This window comes from Rhinopithecus bieti, unplaced genomic scaffold (assembly GCF_001698545.2).
Source record: "Rhinopithecus bieti isolate Rb0 unplaced genomic scaffold, ASM169854v2 scaffold_14839, whole genome shotgun sequence".
Classification (NCBI taxonomy): Eukaryota; Metazoa; Chordata; class Mammalia; order Primates; family Cercopithecidae; genus Rhinopithecus; species Rhinopithecus bieti.
In genome coordinates, this window is record NW_016808133.1 from 884,651 (window position 1) to 903,446 (window position 18,796).

General features: G+C 47.8%; 1 protein-coding gene across 2 annotated transcripts in view; it reads left to right on the forward strand.

Moving 5' to 3' along the window:
- The window catches only part of CUNH1orf198 (chromosome unknown C1orf198 homolog), a 29,852-nt gene extending 11,532 nt beyond the window's left edge, over positions 1–18,320 (forward strand). The window contains exons 2-5 of one of the 2 annotated variants that reach the window (XR_001887936.1): positions 1,365–1,415; positions 12,813–13,355; positions 16,513–16,597; positions 16,851–16,936. Coding sequence is in view for 1 of the 2 variants with exons in the window: in XM_017885616.1 (XP_017741105.1) it covers positions 1,365–1,415; positions 12,813–13,355; positions 16,851–16,907 (651 nt within the window). In the remaining variant the exon portion in view is untranslated. Of the gene's footprint in view, positions 1–1,364; positions 1,416–12,812; positions 13,356–16,512; positions 16,598–16,850 lie in introns of both variants that reach the window. The other variant, XM_017885616.1, reaches the window with a different exon arrangement.
- Positions 18,321–18,796: the final 476 nt, after the last annotated feature.

Sequence of the window (18,796 nt, forward strand, 5' to 3'; positions counted from 1 at the left end):
AACGCAGGCTCGGGGTCTGGAAGGCTGAACGTGTACACTTATATGTTGGTGAGGCACTCCCCCTGCGTGGGCCCTGGCATTTGCCCCCAGTGTCTGAGGCTAAGCTGGGGTGGCAGAGGCTCTGTCAGAAGCTGAAAGAAGAGGGTCTGTGGGCAGAACTGGTTTGCCCTGTAGATGAGAGGGAAGCCAGACCACTTGACTTAGGGGCGCAGAGTCAGTGTGCCTCTGGGTGGGAAGAAAACGGTTATCCAGGGATACTTAGGGAAGGACATAAATCACCTGGAGTTTTGGGGAGATATGGATATGATCTCAGTTTAAAATATTTTATCCCATTTTCGCCTGTATCACCCAGTGTGTCCTGATTTTTCATTCTGAAAATAGTTCCCAGTGGAAGCAGTCAGACATGGTGCATACCTGTAGTCCCAGCTGCTCTGGACACCAAGGCAGGAGCATCACTTGAGCCCAGGAGTTTGCGTCCAGCCTGGCCAACATACTGAGACCCCATCTTTTAGAACAAACAAACGAACAAAAATTACCCAATTGAAGCTGGACACAGATGAGACATTTGCTAGCATAGGAATAACTGCAGGCAGAGGGTGGGACCTAAGGAAAGGTGACTTCTCCAGGTTATTTGTGCAGGCCAGTGAACAAAACATACTGGATCCAAGGTCAAATTCCTAGTGATTGTTCTATAGGGCTCTTTCTGTCCTGCTCTGTTTGGTGGGGGTGGGGCATGATTTCAGAGTTCTTGTTATAATTAGTCACATGGATTACATTGGCGTTTTTCTTCATTGATTCTGCTGATCCATGCCCTTGAGCTCTCCGGTAGTCCTGTTGGGGAGGAGGGGAGCTACTGTGTTGGCATTGACTGGCAGATTATGGCCTGGCATTATTTTCCCGGATTACCTCATTTAATCCTTGTAACAGCCCTGCAAGGGAAGTCTCATTCTGCTTTTACAGATGAGGAAACTGAGGCTCAAAAAGGCCAAGTCATCTTCCCAAGGCCGCACAGCTAATCATTGTTCAGGGCTGAGTCTGTGCCTGATTCTGCTGAGACCATCAAGCCCTCGTCCACTCCTACTCAGCTCATCTGTCAGAGTCCACTGGGGGGCCTCACCAGCATTCCCTGTTGTCTGTTTGGCTGGGGAGGGGAGTGTCTGGCAGCCTCAGTGGTAAAGGTGAGGGAGCAATCTGGCCAAGATGGTCAGCACGTTATATTGAGAGTGTCAAAGCATCAGGCTCGTTTAGAGCCAGCAGTTGGGATTATTCCTAAGTTTTAGTTCCCTCATGGTCCTGGGTGGATGTTGGCATGGGATAAATGTCTAGGTTTGGATTTCAGATTTATTCTTGAATTTTTATTTCAGGATCTAACTTGGCAAGATGAGCACTCTGCCCCTTTCTCCTGGGAAACAAGGGTAAGTTGGATTAAATTTAGATCTATTTGTTCTTTTAAAAAGAATTGAATAGTTGTGTATTTTTCTTTCAGCATTTGATGGACTCAGAAGACAGCCCCCTGACTGCCAGGCTGCAGGGGATGTGCCCATTGTTGGTAGAAAAGGAGGGGATGGGAGGAGCATGGTGAGGAACTAGGAAACTATTGTGTGTGGTGTGGTGATAGAGTTCAAAGTAGTAGTGCTTTCAGCCAGGGTCCAATGAGGCCCCATGATGCCCATTGATTAAGGGGGCCAGCCCTCTTGGGGGCCCTTTCTCTGCTCATACCTCTAGTCCCCAGCACTTAGCACCTTGGTGAGAGATGCCCATAAGACAAAGTTTTGAGCAAATGGCAGGCGACGAGCAGGTTGATAGACATAGACATGCATTTAGCTAATTCATCCCAACTTGGATCACTATTCTGTCTCCCAGCCATTCTTCTTCTTCATCATTATCATCATCATTGCCAGAGCTGCTTAAGAGCATCAAGCTTCACTGATGTTAATTCATTTTCCCCTCTTCTTAGTTGCCCCAGTAGAAGTACATTCATAGGCAAAATGACTAAAAGGCAGGTGTCTTTAACCCAAGGAACAGAAATAAAAGACCAAGATTTTCTGAATTCTAGAACAATTTGGTGGTGTGTGTTGGAGGGTTCTTTACGTCATGAGAGTGTGTTACAGACAGAGACAGCGGTGAGCCTGGAATAGGGCTTGGACTCCTGGGCAGATCAGGGTTTTTAAATACTGAAACTTCAAGGCACTGGTTTTGTGGTTTTTCACTTGTCCACATCGTTGCTGATCAGAGGAGGCCTATAAGCAGGGTGGGCCCGAGTGAAGGACCCTGAGAGGCCCTTATGTAAGCGACTGTGTCTTAAAATGAGATGTTGCCCAAGGGTTCAGATGGACAAGGACCTTTGGCACTGTTCTTGGTACACAGACAGTATTTAGTAAGCTATTGCCAGTTGCCCTGGGTGAAGCGAGCTGGCCTCAGGGCATGGGAGCGTGGGACAGTTGAGATGATTGTTAGAGTTAAGAGGTGATTTTGGGAAAGACATGGCATTAATTTAGTCTCCCTAGGAATCTGGGTACTGGTTGCAGGGGTGACCAACATTGTCTTGGGAGAGAGCACAAGATGTTAAGGAGCCACCTGCGATTGGAATAGCTCCTAAATCCAACACTGGATCCTGTGTCTACTGACATTGCAAAGGAAGTCATAGGTGGGTAAAAAGTGCATCATTACATGGATTCTTAGCCGGGGCCCTCAATATTCCTTTTCTATGGGCTCCCAAAATGAGTAATTGTGAGAAACACTAATCCTATAGATGATATCTAGTGGTAATAGCCAGATAGATTCTCTGTGTGTTAGAAATGAGCAACCTTGGGTGTGGTGGCCCAGAAAGCAGTGCAGATTTTCCTGGACTGGGTCTGTAGTTGATGATATCACAGTAATAAAGGCAGAGTAAAGTAAAAAATAGTTAAAGTGTCCTAAGACCTAAGCTCATCATGTTCCCCATAAGAATATCTATTCTCTTAAGAATTTACCTTGTTAAATGTTCCCGAATCAGCTATTTGTGGGACAGGACAGTTCATCTTTTATTAACTTGGCATAAAAGACATTCTGGGACAAGGTAGTGCAGCTCCTGAAGTGGCCACTGATACAGACACAGCTGCTGGGGCCAGAGTGGGAAACAGGTGCCTGGAGAAGTTCTCGAGAACATAAAGAGCAAGTACAGTCCACTTGGATCACACTTGTGCTGAGAGACTCATTGTCCACAGATACCAGCATATCTGGTCCCTTAGGAACCAGTGTAAATTGAGGAAGCTTGCTAAATCTGGTTAACATGTGTCACCTATCATAACTTGCATCCTTTTAGTAAAGTCTAGTCTTCATTGCTCAGAGTTTGCAGTTTCATTTCATGTTCCTGTTAGATGAGAGTTCCAGTTTGTTTCACAAACTGTTGGGCTTACTCTATGTCCTCACCTTCCTGTTTGATCTCTTGAGGTCAGACTTACTATAGTTTGCTATTAGAAATGTCTAGGGGCAAAACAGAGGGTATCTCGGAGAGCAAGAGAGCTGTCCCTTCCTCCTTCTTCACTAGACAGTGCCGAGTTTTAGAAAGCCCATCACTCATTCCTCTTTAGTCTTAACCCTGGAGTGCCCTGCCACCCTGCTTGAAGAGATTTGCCAAACTCTTCTTAAGACTTCAAGGCTTATAAGAGCCTCATTGGAGAGCCACAAACAGGAGGTGGCTTTAGTGAAGGTAGGACCCCTCAATCTCCAGTTGCAGGAATGGAGGGAGACTTGGACCCCATTTCTTGTTACCTCTCAATTGATGCCTTCCTAACTCTATCAGTTCTCTATAGATGCATAACAAACTTAATGGCTTGAAGCAGCATTTTATGTGCTCATGATTGTGTGGGTCAGTGGTTGGAGCAGGGCTCAGCTGGACTGTTCTTCTGTCGGCCTTGCCTGGGATCACTCATGTGTCATCTGATCTCCTGATGGGAACTCGATGCTCTGAGAACCTTGCTTATGTGTCTGGTTGGTGCTGGGTGTTAGCTGGACCACATGTCTCCAGCAGGCAGCCTGGACTTCTTCACACAGAAGTGGAGAGATTGGTGTGCAGGAATGAAAGTGTACGAGGACTCTTTTTGAAGCTTAGGCTGGGTAATTGCATAGTATCACTTCTCCTCTGTTCTGCTGGTCAAATCAAGGCACAAGCCAGGCCAGATTCAATGTGTGAAGGAAGAGAATGCACCTCTTGATAGAAGAGCTGCGGTAAGTTTGCACCCATTTTAAATCTAAGATTCCATGCCCTAGTAGCTATGTCATTCATTCCATGCTTAACGTTGGTTATCTCTTTCCATTTTTAATTAATCACTCATCGATTTTTTTACGTTTTATTTTTAATTGTGGCAAAATACACACAACATAAAATTTCCCATCTTAATCATGTTTAAGTGTATAGTCTGGTGGCATTAAGTACATTCACATTTCTGTGCAAACATCATCATCCATCTTGAGAACTCTTTTCTAAAATTATTATTTTAATTGACAAATGAAAATTATATATATTTATGATGTATAACAAGATGTTTTGATATGTGTACACATCGTGGAATGATTAAGTCAACTTAATCCACACCTCCAGAACTCATCTCACAAAACTGAAACTCTGTTCCCACTAGAGAATGACTTCCCCCTACTCCCGCTAGCCCGCGGCAGCCACCATCTATTTTCTGTCTCTGAAATCATTCATTGATTTTTTTTTCCAGTAGACATTTATTGTGTACCCTGTTTATGTCAGACATTATGCCGTAGGCCCATAGTTGAGCATATGCCACTTCTGTGCTCGAAAAACAGCTCAGTGAGTGGACAGCTATGTTTGGTGGCAAATCTCACTTAGGACAAAAGCTATAGCCACCAAGTCACTCCAGTCATTTTCCCCATTCATTTAACCCATATTTGTACACATGTTGGGTAGATGTAACCTCATGCCCTCCTTCGGCTGTTCAGTTCAATAGGCATTTAACGGATGCCAGCAGAGTGCCCAGCTCTGACTTCTCCATCCTCTGACAAACCTACCTACACAAGGGTAAGCCTGACCCAAGGTCACGGCCATGGGCAGAATTAAGAATCACAGGGATTTTTGGTTTCTCACCCAACTTTTGCACCTCCGTATGGGCTCCTTTCTCTTGGCCAGCCCATGACCGTTCCACTTCCACAGAATGAACTGCAGTTGTGCTTGGGACTGGTGGTCGCTGCCTCCATGCAACGCAGCTTTGATCAGGAGAGCTCACTGTGGCCTCACTGTAGCAGCTGTGCGCCTGCCTCATTTTCCAGCCTGTCCCCCATGCCTCAGTTGCCTCCTCTGAGGCTGATGCTGGCTGTGGTGCCTCTGTTGCCCAGACTTCTTCCATCATGGAAGGGAGGGCTGCCGGTCCCAGAAGTGGTGGGGGTGGTCGTGATTGTCATCTTTTCCACTCATCTATCAGCTTGGCAGGTGTGCAGGTGGAGAGGGGGCCAGTGGGGACCTAATGTTGCATTCCTATCTCATGCTACTGCTGTTTTGAGAGGAAAAAACTCAGCACTTAGAAGGCTTCAGACGGGATGAGGAGGCAGGGAGTGGAGAGAGGATTCTTTACATTCCCCAGGCGGCCTGGGCTGGAGAATTCAGAGAAGAAAATGCCTTTGGGGCAGGTCAGGCCCTGCCTCAAAGTTGGCTGGGCTCTTGGGAGCCCATCCCCAGCCTTGGTTGGCTGGACTCTTGGCTGGCTGGGCTCTTGGTTGGCTGGGCTCTTGGTTGGCTGGGCGTTTTGACCCTGTCCCCAGCCTTGCCCCTCCTCCAAGCTGTCTGTCTGCTTCTCCTTTCTGGCTACCCCATTCCTTCACCTGATGTCCAGCTGCCTATTAGGACAGTAAGTAGGTTGGGCTGGGGATCGGTTTCTTGATTTGATGATATCAAAAGATCTCAGGGGGCCAGTATAGATCATTCCCAGAGTAGGGAAGCCTTCCAGAGCCCTCCTCGGGAAGACACGTAAACATTTATGAGCACAGGCCCTTCTTCCGTGCTGTGCCCATGATAGGGATGTGTATGCACTTTGAATTCTTTCACCCTTGGGAGGCTGGTGTCCCTGTTCACGCTGTGGGTCAGGACACCGCGATGCAGGGGGTCAGGTGCCTGGCAGGTCGAGTGGACGAAGAGCAATTGGAGCTCAGGTCTATCTGTGGTTTGCAGGGCTTTGCTGCCCATGGTGGGACAGAAGGGCTGTTCCAGCAGGATGTTCCTGGACATAGAGGATTCACTGACTCTGCTTGGTGGTTCCTCCTCACTTCCAGTCACAAGGTTTCTGAGAGACAGGGCACCCTGGGGTGGCACCCACCCACCCGCAGCTTGGTCTCTGCGCTCCTCACCGAGAACCCCATCTCTGCCCAGCAGTCCCCTCCCTTCCTCCTGCCCTTCCTCTGGGCTGTGCCTCACCTCTTCCTGAGACAACAGTGGACCCCTGTGGGCCTCTGCTCTCGACCGTTCCCTGCTCTCCATGTGTGTGGGGTGATGTGTCACTCGCTCAGCCCTGCCCTCACCCTGCACTGCCATCCCACAGGCTCTGTTCTCGCCCACCTCAGGGACCATGTTCCCTTGAACCTCAGTGTTTTGCTTAGTCCCCTGACCCCATCCACCTGAGAAGGCCCACCTGCCCTCCAGACTCAGCACAAAGCCTCTTTTCACACTTGTCCCAATCAGGAATCTCACCACGTGCCGGGTGTGTGCTGAGCACCCTCCCTGCATTGCAGCATGTAATCCTCACAGCAATCCACTTTACAGATGAGGAAAGCAAGGCATAAAGTGAGGATGTGAACCAGGCAGTCGTAAGCCCAGGGCTGGGCTCTTAACCCCGTGCAGCTTCCAGAGTTGCCCTCTTCCTTGTTGCCGTTAGGAAGCGCTGTGATAGAGGAAACACAGCGATCGTGCTGATGAATTCCTTGTTGGTGCATCTTCGTCCCTGTGAGATGATGAGCCCAGAATGGCAGACACAGTTATTTGTCCCTTAACCTTGACATCCCTGGAGCCTGGTGCACCTCTGCACCCATGCCCTGTTGGGCCTCCGCTGAGTTCTCCCTGGCTGGTGTTTGTTGCCTTAGAGGCTGACGGGGCGGGTGTTTGTTTGCTTATGTTTGTTGCCCCGTCTCTTTGGGCCCCTGGGTTTGTCCCTGCCAGCTGCCACTTCTACTGAATTTGTGATTCTAAAGGTTTTGAGTGTCCTCCCGCTCATCTTCCTCCTCTTCCCTCTTTGGAGGGGAGGTGGCAAGAATAGGTGTTAAGTGGCTGGTGAATGTATTAGGATTTGCTCCATTAAATGGTGATCTTTTCTGACAAGGCTTCTGTAGCCTTTGTCTCAACAATTTAGATCTGTCCAAGGCTGCCAAGCCAAACAGTTAGTTTTGGCAGCCTGCCCTCGTCTTTTACTGAAATATTACACATTCCTCTTCAGTGAGTGGGATGTTAAAAATAGACACTGGGCTCAGTTGTGGTCCTTCTGTTTTTAGAACAGACATGGCCAACTGAGACCCAGTTCCCCGCATGGGGCGACTGACGCCCAGCCCTGATCTGGCTGGAGGGAGTCCGCCCAGCAGAGCCTCCGTGGGCACTTGGGACATTGAGGCTGGGCTGTCAGTGTTGCTGTTAGGAGGGACGGTTTCCTTGTGGACTCTCCTATCTCCCCTGTCCCAAAGACTATAGAAGACCACTAAGTTGAATCCCCAAACCCTGGCTTTCTCTCTGTGGCCAGCGCCCATGAGTTGGCGTTCCGTGGCCCATAGGTTCCTCCCCTTCATGAGCCTCATCCTCCCGCCAGCCCTGGCTCCCTGTTGCTCAGTGCCGTGGGAGAGGCTGACATGACCTCCTTTCTCAAGAGCCCAGCTGTTTTTCCACACCTGTAGAAAATGGATTTTTGTTCTAGGAAAGTCTAGGACATGCCCTGGACTGGAAGAGACGGGGAATGGTCAACAGTGTGGAGTCACCGAAGCAAAAAGCAGTAAAACTTACTTTGAAATGACAAAAGGGGCTCTGCCTTCCTGTGGCCTGCATGTCGGTGTGTCTTTGAAAATGAGCTTGGAGCCACTTTTCGCTCTGTCCTGGTGCTGCGTGCACAGACACCAGTACAGGTCCCGCGTGGGTAGAATGAGGTCCCTGGGTGGGATGGGCTGCAGTTTCTGAGAGATGGGCTTGATCTCCCCTGGGCCCCCACCTGGCCCTGCTAGAGTCTGTTTTTATTATAGTTCCTGGAGTTTTTAGAGCTGAGCAGAGTCGGATCTAGACAGGAAAAAAGATTCTTCCCCTACCCCAAGAGGTTTGTGTCTAGAAATTCTAGATGACACACCTGTTTCCTTTGGGGAAAGCAGTGGGGAAGAGGCCTAGCACCCAGCAGGGTGATGGATGAGGGCAGGTTTTTTTTTTTATATATATATATAGTAGTTTGAAATATTGATGGGGTACATGTGAAATCATAGACTGTATGTTTACGTTGGGGTATTTGGGGCGTCCATCACTTCGAGTATTTATCATTTCTATGTGTTGGGAGCATTTTACGTCCTCTCTTATAGCTATTTTAAAATACACAGCACACTTCACTATAGTCACCCCTCTCTGCTATTGAACACTAGAGCAGACGCTTACTCCTTCTATCTCGTTAACCAACCTCTCTTCATCCCCTTCCTACCCACACACCCTTCCCAGCCTGCAGTATCTATTTCTTCTACTCCCTGCCTTCATGAGATCATCAGGGCTGTTTTGTTAAAGGAGATTGTAGTTATATGTTATTTGCAAAATTATGAACAGCATACACATACATAGGGAAAAAGACTTAGAAGCAAATGCATTGGAACTTTTTTCTTCTTTAAGTTCTTGTCTTCCCCATAGTCACCTCCAGACCCCCTAAACTAGGTAGCTGCTTCTGCCAGCAAAGCCCTCTCCTCTAGCCAGATGACACCCTCCTCTGAAGAGCTGTTGCCAGGTTTCCAGGTCTCCTGTTACCCAAGCAGGGATGGGAGCAACCTCTGTCATTCTGTTTGAGGAGGTCACACCCAGCTAAGTGCTGCCTGGTTCCCTTCCTGCAGCACCCCTGAAGCAGCCCAGGAACCACTGTGATGGGCGTCTCCCCCCAGCATCCCTGGCTCTGCCCACTGCTGCCCTCCACATACACAGGAAGTTCTGTCTCACCTTCTAGAGGCTTCTGAGCAAAGACACTCATGGGAGAAATTGCTGATCCTAAAAAAGCCTGGGGTTTGATGAAGTGCTCAGTTTTAAGTGCTGTCCTTACACTACAATTTCCACATCAAAGTCAACTCTGTCCCCTGAGCTGGGCCCCACTTCCAAGCCATTTTTAGTGATTCGCCTATTTCAAGAAACCATCATCTCTATCCCACAGTTTTTCTGTATTCTGTTGTGGAATTTGGAAATACGCAGAGTATTCAGAATGCATCACTCGGAAACAGTCCTTTGAAATCAAATTAGATCACACACATACATAAAGAAATCCTACTGTGTCCACTGCTCCTGGTGGCTTCCATGGGTGTCGTACCTGGTGTTATTTTGTAATGCAGGATGCCCAGCCATGGATTCAGGCTTGGAATCTCGCGATCCAGGTTGAAATCCCAGCTGCCCATCTTGTAGTGGGCTGGTGACCTAGGACAATTTAATTATCACTCCAATTCTCCATTTTCTCATTTGTAGAATGAAAATAATAATAATTTAGAAACAACATTCCTGACACATCAGGCACACTGAGTAATCTACATTGTCTTTAACCAGAGCTCCTGGAAGAACCAATGCTTTGATGGCTGTCGCCCAGGTTGGAGTGCAGTGGCACGGTCTTGGCTCACTGCAACCTCTGCCTTCTGAGTTCAAGCGATTCTCCTGCCTCAGCCTCCTGAGTGGCTGGGATTACAGGCATGCATCACCATGCCCGCCTAATTTTTGTATTTTTAGTAGAGACAGGGTTTCACCATGTTGGTGAGACTGGTCTCAAACTTCTGAGCTCGTGATCTGCCCGCCTTGGCCTCCCAAAGTGGTGGGATTACAGGCATGATCCCGCACGTGATACACTGCGCCCGGCCCTTGGGTTTTATTTCCTATAACATTGAGCTTCAGGGCAGCCTAGGCTTGCGTTTTAAAGTTGAATTCTTCATGGACTCATGATCTCATCTCCCAAGCCTGGAGGGAAGACGTCTGGCCATCAGAAGCTGGGCTTTTAGAAGTCTCAGACTCAGAGAGCTTGTGCAGCTCTCTATGTTCAGGGCCTGCAGTTCACACAGGAAAAGCAGTATTTCCATCCTTGCCCTGACAAATACACCCCTGCCTGTTGGTGAGAATCCTGGGAGAGTGCTGCTGTCTGCAGAGACTTAAAGAACTGAACAGACCGTTGATTATGTGAAAGACTGTGCATGAAAGGCATGAAGAACCATGTTGTGTATCTTAAGGTAGCACAGGCAGTTTCAAATTATTGTACTCAGTGACTGAAAATGCTACTGTGATGTATGTACATCTGGTGGCATTAGAAATTGGGGCAGCCGCTAGAAAGCAGATTTGATAGTATGCATCCAAAACCATAAAAAGGAAAAGTTTAAATTGTTTGTATTTTGATATTTCACTTCTAGAAATCGGTCTAAAAAATTAACCCAAAATGAGGAAGAGATTGTATGCATGAAGATGTTTATGGCAACCTTAATTATAACAATAAGGCCTAGAAATAGCAAATTGTCTGATAATAAGAAAATGGTTAAGTAGGTGGTGTGACAGCTACTGAAATATTTTTATTAAATATTAAATGATTAAATATAATCATTAAAAATAATGGTTATAATGATCATACAACAACATGGATGATGCTTTTGATTAAGTGGAAAAGCAATACCCCAAATCACATGCCCAACAGAACTACAGCCTCATAAAACACATATATAAAATGGTTACATAGAAATAACAAAAGCGGTAGTGATTATGGGAGGAGGGAAGGATTGTGACTGATTCTTTTCTTTTTTCTATTTCCCAAACTTTTGTCGTGTAATTTTATTACTTTTATTTATTTATTTTTAGTATATATTTTCTTTTTTCTTTCTTTTTTTTCTTTTTTTTAATTTGAGATGGAGTTTCACGCTTGTTGCCCAGGCTGGAGTGCAATGCCGCGATCTTGGCTCACCACAACCTCTGCCTCCCGGGTTCAAGTGATTCTCCTGCCTCAGCCTTCCTGAGTAGCTGAGATTACAGGCATGCACCACCACGCCTGGCTAATTTTGTATTTTTAGTAGAGATGGGGTTTCTCCATGTTGGTCAGGCTGGTCTCGAACTCCTTACCTCAGATGATCCACCTGCCTCGGCCTCCCTAAGTGCTGGGATTACAGGCGTGAGCCATACCATGCCCGGCCTGTTTTTAATATATTTTTTGAGACAGGGTCTTGCTCTGTTGCCCAGGCTGGAATGCAGTGGTGCAATTGTGGCTCACTGCAGCCTTGACCTCCCAGGCTCAAGCAATCCTCCCACCTCAGCCGACTGAGTAGCTGGGGACCACAGGCATGTGTCACCATGCCTGCCAATTTTTAAAAAAAATTTTTAGTAGAGAAGGGGTCTCACTTGTTGCCCAGGCTGGTCTTGAACTGGGCGCAAGCGATTTTCTGTCCTTAGCCTCCCAAAGTGCTAGGATTACAGGCATGAGCCACCACATCTGGCATATTAATTTATTTTAGAAAGAGGCAGGGAAGTATGAGGGAGTAGAAATGGTGAGGGAAGAGAGAAGTCTTCAGAACTGATTTTAGACATAATTGAGATTACAAATTGCTTGTTCTGCAGAGCTTGGAAGACAACATTCTACTCCAAAGAGGTGGTTTAGGTTGCCATGTAATGATTTTGGTGGTCAAAACAGCTCAGCAGTATCATTTTTAGAGATCACTGTGGTTAGCAACATCCAGATCAAGGAAAGCATTTTGTGGGTGCTCAGATGTGGGGCATGGGCTGTGACGGGTGCTGGGCCCTGCCCTCTGGGTGTTTGTGATCTGAGGCTGGGTTCTGACCCTGGCTGCGAGTGCCCTTGTGTTGCAGTGTGTACCTTTCCTCATTATTCTCCCAGTGAGGGTCATCACCTGCCAGGAAGGTGCTAGAACCACGCTGGAGGAGACAGGCAGGTGCCCTGTTTACCCAGCAAAGAGCCCTTACTCATCGGTAATACTGAGATGCCTTGAGCTGCATGTAGCATAGTGCATGAGGGGTTGTATTAGTATTAGTGTGTTCTTGTGTTGCTTTGAAGAAATGCCTGAGACTGGGTAGTTGATAAAGAGAAGAGGTTTAATTGGCTCACAGTTCTGCAAGCTGCACAGGAAACATGGCCTCGGCATCTGCTTGGCTTCTGGGGAGACCTCAGGGGGCTGTGGCTCATGGTGGAAGGCAGAGGAGAGCAGGTATCTCAAATGGCAGAGCAGAAGCAAGGGGGAGAGAGGCAGGGGGAGGTGCCACACCCTTTTAAATGACCAGATCTCATGGGAACTCACTATCATGAAGATAGCATCCACCCCATGATCCAGACACCTCCCACCAGGCCCCACCACCAGCACTGGGGATTACAGTTCAATATGAGATTTGGGAGGGGACCACCACCCACACTCTCTCATCCGGCCTTGGCATTTAAGCTTCTGATGCATTTCAGCTGTGCAATGGAAGTCCTGACCATACCCACCACTCAAGACAGACAGTTCCAGCACATGGGCAACAACTCGTGTGTGGCTGGCATGCGTCCGCATGCTGAGGAGGGGGTACGTGAGCTGGCACACCTATAATGGTCGATTCTCAGTATCACTTTCTTTTTTCTCTCCTTTCTCACATCCCACCCTAGAGTCAGATGGAGTTCAGTATCTCCGCCCTATCCATCCAGGAGCCGAGCAACGGCACCACCGCCAGCGAACCCAGACCACTGTCAAAAGCTTCCCAGGGCTCCCAGGCCCTCAAGTCCTCCCAAGGCAGCAGGTCCTCCAGCCTGGACGCCCTGGGCCCCGCCAGGAAGGAGGAGGAAGCATCCTTCTGGAAGATCAATGCTGAGAGGTCCCGAGGGGAGGGGCCTGAGGCCGAGTTCCAGTCGCTGACCCCTAGCCAGATCAAGTCCATGGAGAAGGGGGAGAAGGTCTTGCCTCCCTGCTACCGGCAGGAACCTGCCTCGAAGGACAGGGAGGCCAAGATGGAAAGGCCTAGCACCCTCCGTCAGGAGCAGCGTCCTCTTCCCAACGTGAGCACCGAACGCGAGAGACCCCAGCCCGTCCAGGCCTTCAGCAGCACGCTGCATGAAGCCGCCCCCTCCCAGCTCGAGGGGAAGCTCCCGTCTCCTGACATCAGGCAGGACGACGGGGAAGACACCCTGTTCTTGGAACCCAAGTTTGCACAGGTGGGTGGCCTGCACCAACGTGTTCTCAGCAGGGTTGCACCTTCTTCCATGGGGACTGAGAGGGTCCCCCACAAAGCAGGCAGGCCACAGGTGCCCATGTTCTTTTTCCTCTCCCCCCGCCTTCCTCCTTCCCCTGCCTCTTCCTCAGAGGATGCCTAGGCTCAGTGTGCTGAACCACCAACACATATGCAACAAAACAAGTTTTGCGAGTCGATCTGGGTGCTGATTTGTGTGCCAGTTAGTGGATTCCGTGGCCCACTGCGCTTTCCTGGGTGTGGGGGCTGCTATCAGAAGAGGCCCCCGGAAGGTGCTACGCCCAGGGCTGTCACAGCTCAAGGCTGTGTTAGGCCTTCTTTTTGGGAGCTACCCATAGAGGCAATGGTCTGTTCTTTAGGATTGGCCTGGATTTGGACCAGGGTAGCAGCCTGCTGGCAAGCTGCCTGCTGGCAAGGTGGGCAGGCACACTTGGGAGGCCACACTGGGTCTTGCCCCTCTGTGGGCCTTGCTGGACTCCTGGCTGCCTTGCTGAGGAGTGAGCCCAGGATGCAGTTTCCTTCATGTTAGCCGCACCCGGCCTCCTATGGCTCTTGAGACTCCTTGGTTCTTGTGGTCACTGTTCTTTTTTTTTTTTTTTTTAATTTTTTTTATTTCCATAGGTTTTTGGGGAACAAGTGGTATTTGGTTACATAAGTTTTTTAGTAGTGATTTGTGAGATTTTGGTGCACCCATCACCCGAGCAGTGTACACTGAACCCAGTTTGTAGTCTTTTATCCCACACCCTTCTCCCACCTTTTCCCCCGAGTCCCCAAAGTCCTTTGTGTCATTCCTATGCCTTTGCATCCTCACAGCTTAGCTCCCACTTATGAGTGAGAGCATATGATGTTTGGTTTTCCATTCCTAAGTTACTTCACTTATTATTAGAATAATAGTCTCCAATCCCATCCAGGTTGCTGCAAATGCCATTAATTCATTCCTTTTTATGGCTGAGTAGTATTCCATCATATATATATATACACCACAGTGTCTTTATCCACTCACTGATTGGTGGGCATTTGGGCTGGTTCCACATACTGAATTTTAAAAGTTTTTTTATTATGATAGAATATTATTAATATAAAATATTATTATGATAAAATTTACCATTTTAACCATTTTACAGTATACATTTGGTGGCATTTGAGTACATTCTCAATGCTGTGTAACCATCACTACCATCCATCTGCAGAACCCCTTTCAACCTGCAGAACTAAAGCTCTGGACCCATTCAACACTAACATCCCATTCCTCCCTCCCCCGCAAGCTCCTGGCAAGCACCATTCCACTTTCTGTTTCTGTGAATTTGACTCCTCTAGGTACCTCATATAAGTAGCACCATATAGTATTTACCCTTTTGTGACTGACATTTTACTTAGTGTGGTGTCTTCAAGGTTCATTCATTTTGTAGCATATGTAGAATTTCCTTCTAAGGCTAATATTCCATTGTGTGCTTAGACCACATTTTGTGTATACACCGATCCATCAACAGACACTTAGGTTGGCTATTGTGGTCTGTTAGGAATAGTGCTGCTGTGAACACGTATGTACAAATATGTGTTCCAGCCCCTGCTTTCCCTTCTCCTGGGTGCATACCCAGATGTGGAATTGTTGGATCACATGGTGGTTCTATTTCTACTTTTTTGAAGAACCTGCATCCTATTCGCCACAGCAGCTGCGTCATTTTACATTCAACATGGGTTCGAGTTTCTCCACTCCCTTGCAAACTTGTTATTTTCTGTGTCTGCTAGCGCCATGCGAAGGGGTTTGAGGTGGTGTCTTGCTGTGGTTTAGACTTGCCTGTCCCTGATCATGAGTGGTGTTGAGCCTCATTTCATGTGCTGATTGGCCATCTGTGTCTCTTCTTTGGAGAAATGTCCAATGGTCCCTTGCCCATTTTTAAATTTTTGGTTATTTTGTTGTTGAGTTGAGATCATCACTGATAACGTTGAATGTCACCCAGAGTGGATTTCCAGTGCTTCCATGCCTCCCTCGGCAGATGGCTGCACGTGCTGTCCTCCTGAGGAGGGAGGATCCAGCAGTGCTAGTACCTTCTCCCCACCTCGGCTCCCCATCAGCGCTCCAACCTGTCCTCCTCTTCATGTTTCTGCACCTTCTTAAGCCAGTGCTTTCAGCCCTCTCGTTTCCTGCCTCCTCTGGTACCTGCCTGTTTCTCCGTTCTGTTTTCTGTCTACATCCTCCTGCCCATCAGCTCCTCCTTACAGACAGGCTGTGTTCGCTGCCTCCCTAAGCAGCACTCTTCTCTGAGACTCTGCACTGGGGGCTTCCTCTGAAGGACGTATTTCCATAAAATAGGTGATAGTCCCTACTCTCAAGAGAAGCAGGAACGTGTTTCTGTGTGGGCAGTGGAGAGTAGGAGACAGCACATGAAATTCCTTTGAGAGAACAGATTTCTGAGAGTAAAGCACAGTGAAATGCCACTGCATTGAAGAAACTGGAAGGAAACCAGAATAAGGAAGACTGGATTGCACCTCTTCCATTCTGCATGTTTTGCCTCACTCTGCACCAGTCTCACGTGCAGCCAAACTGGGCCTGAGACAGGTGTCAAGGGCAAGCCCCTTAGGCCATTGCCTGCTCTTGCCGCCATGTATGCATTTTCTGCTTGCCGGCTGCTTGGAGGGCGGAGAGTCAAGGTTTCTTTGCTCAAGAGGACCTCAGCGCACCAGGTAAATGTCTGCCGGTGTTAGGCTGGAGGAAAGGGACATTGGAAACAGGCTGCTGAGTGGAAGCCAGTCAGAAGGTTTATGAAAACAGCAGCAGCTTGAGACAGCCTGTGCTTATAAGAGGGGACCTGTCAGTCAAGCCCTTTCCCCTGATAGAACAATGAAATTAAACCAGGCCTTGTGGTGCACACCTGGTGCATGCCTGTAGTCCCAGCTATGTGGGAGGCCGAGGCGAGAGGATCGCTTGAGCCCCGGAGGCTGAGCCTGGAGTTTGGGAAAATCACCTCATAACCTTTCACAAGATCTGAAAGAAATAAGCTTCACGTTCTTTCCATGCTTTGTTTACTTTCTCAACTTTGCAAGTTCTTTTTTGTTGTGTTTACGTGTGATGTTTATTTTATATTTGAAGGAATATCTTTATGAATTGTTCTCTTATTTAGGATGAATAAATTTGAACATGGCTGTCATTCAGAAACATAAAAGATTTATGGAAAAATACAGAGACATCGTTCTTTTCTCTGTAAGGTCTGTAAGCTGCTCCCAGACACGCCTGGAGTTGAAGAGGGGTTAGTGTTGGGTGCTGGCAGAGTGTAGATTGCATTGAACTTTATTTAATCTTCTGATTTCAAGCACTGAGATAAATTGAGGTCAGGGAACCTCTGAGACAGAAGTAGGTTCTTTTATCTGGGTCGTTTTAAATGAGATGCTGTTTTTAGATTATGCGTAACTGAAAAAAAAAGGCTCACGTCTGTCTTCCATGTTTTTGTCCCTTCTTCAGGTCAGCTCAAGTAATGTCGTCTTGAAGACGGGATTTGACTTTCTGGACAATTGGTAAAATGTATTAGAAAAATGCAATGAAGAACCCTAAAATGTTTTCCAAAGTGGTGTGGTGGAGGAGGATAAAAAGGGCCACCTTTTCCTATGTATTTTCCTGGTTTCTTGACACTCTTTTCTTAATCATTTGGAAACTGGTCAATATTGCAGATTTTTTCTTTTTTGGTAGAACCAGATATATATGCTATTTTCAGTGATTTGATAACAGAAGTTTTACATTTGGAATTTTTAAGGTCTGTTAATAATTCAGGAGATCTTGTAAGTAAAACTTCTGTTCCCAGCTCCACCCAATTTTCCCCTCCTCAAAGGATGTATTCCACCAAGTCACAAAAATCGTAAAAGTGATTTCCATCTCCTTCTCCATTATTTCCCCTCCCCCCTCCCCTTTTTAACATATGGGTTCCTTTTGAGGGGTGATTGAGGGTCATGTTATCAGCCATGACATCAGCGTGCTGGCCGTGACCCCGGAAAGATTGGCCCCCAGAGACCTTCTTAGCCAGCACTCGCAGCTGTCCGGGACTTCTCTGGCGGAAGCCACGTCTCTCACATCATGTGCCACCCTCCACTTTCACGCCATTTCCAGGGAACAGACTGCGGGTATGTGGCAGCGTAGTCTTTAAGCTGCCCTGATACGTATTCAGAGTACGGATCATTGTTTTTTAAAAAGAGTTGCATGTTTAAAGAGTTTTGTATTAACTTTTCATTATTTTGTATCTAGATTATCAGCAGTGGGGCTACCACTTTCTTTGGTTTTGTATCCATTTCCTCTTGGAAGTTCTTGTTGCTTATGTGACCTGTTGGTTGTTCCCTGGACTGGGCACCTGCAGGAGTCAGGGCAGATGGCAGGCGTGGCTGGAGGACAGGGCTCTTCTGCTTAGTTGTGTTAAAGTCTTCCAGCGTGGGACTGGTAGGAGCAGTGGGCATTCTTTTTCCTAAGGGCTAGCCAGGCTGCATCATGACGGACCTTCCCCAGCCCTGACCACCACCAGAAGCAGAAGAGTGGAGTTTGTGATCACCTCAGCAGCACCCGTGGAGGCCTGCATGGTGTCATAGCAGCCGTATCTCTTGGAGCTGGTGCAGACGCCAAGGCTGCCCAGTGGTACAAGGTGGCCCACCTCCCCTAGGGAAGCTGCTGCACTCACAGGCTGCCCTGCCCAGTGGCCCTGGAGCTATGTGAGCCTGCAGGGGGCATCCAAGCAGAGCCTCAAGCCCGGTATGGCGCCATCTCCACGTTGCCATCACTGCATTCTCACCTGAAGCCTTAATCTCTGCGACCCCTGCCAGTGAGCGCTTGGTTTCAATACCAAAGTGTGTCTTTTTTTTTTTTTTAATGCGTGTTTCATAGGACCTTCTGAAATGATTTCCAGAATATTTTATCTGGCTCCAAAATAAAGCACATCACAACTCACCTCAACCCCTCATCACCTGCAGGAAAGTTTCTGCCAAAGCTGTGGCAGAGCCAACATTTGGTTCGGTTCTTGCCAATTGCTTTATGTCCCTAAACCTCATTTGGCTCCTTGAGGTGTATTTTATCTTTCTCCTTCAGTGATTTACTGTCACTTTTCAAATATTGGTTCTTTCTGTACCATTGAAGTATAGTCGATATATGCGAGGCAAAAAAGGTTTCAGCACGGTGGTGAGGGGAAAAGGAGCTTAGAAATCCCAGTTGGCACAGCCTGAGCAGGCGCCAGCTCCCCTTGGGGCTAACGGCACCGTTCACACAGGAATTCTCAGAATCAGCAGCCACCTGCCTCCACCTTCTGCCTGGAGAGCACGGGGCTGTTACAGAATCTGTGGTAGCAAATGTATATGTATGCGTTTGTATTCTGTAGTGTTGGCGTAGCACAGAAGAAAGACCTGTGTCTTAGACACTAGGCCGAGGTTATCTGC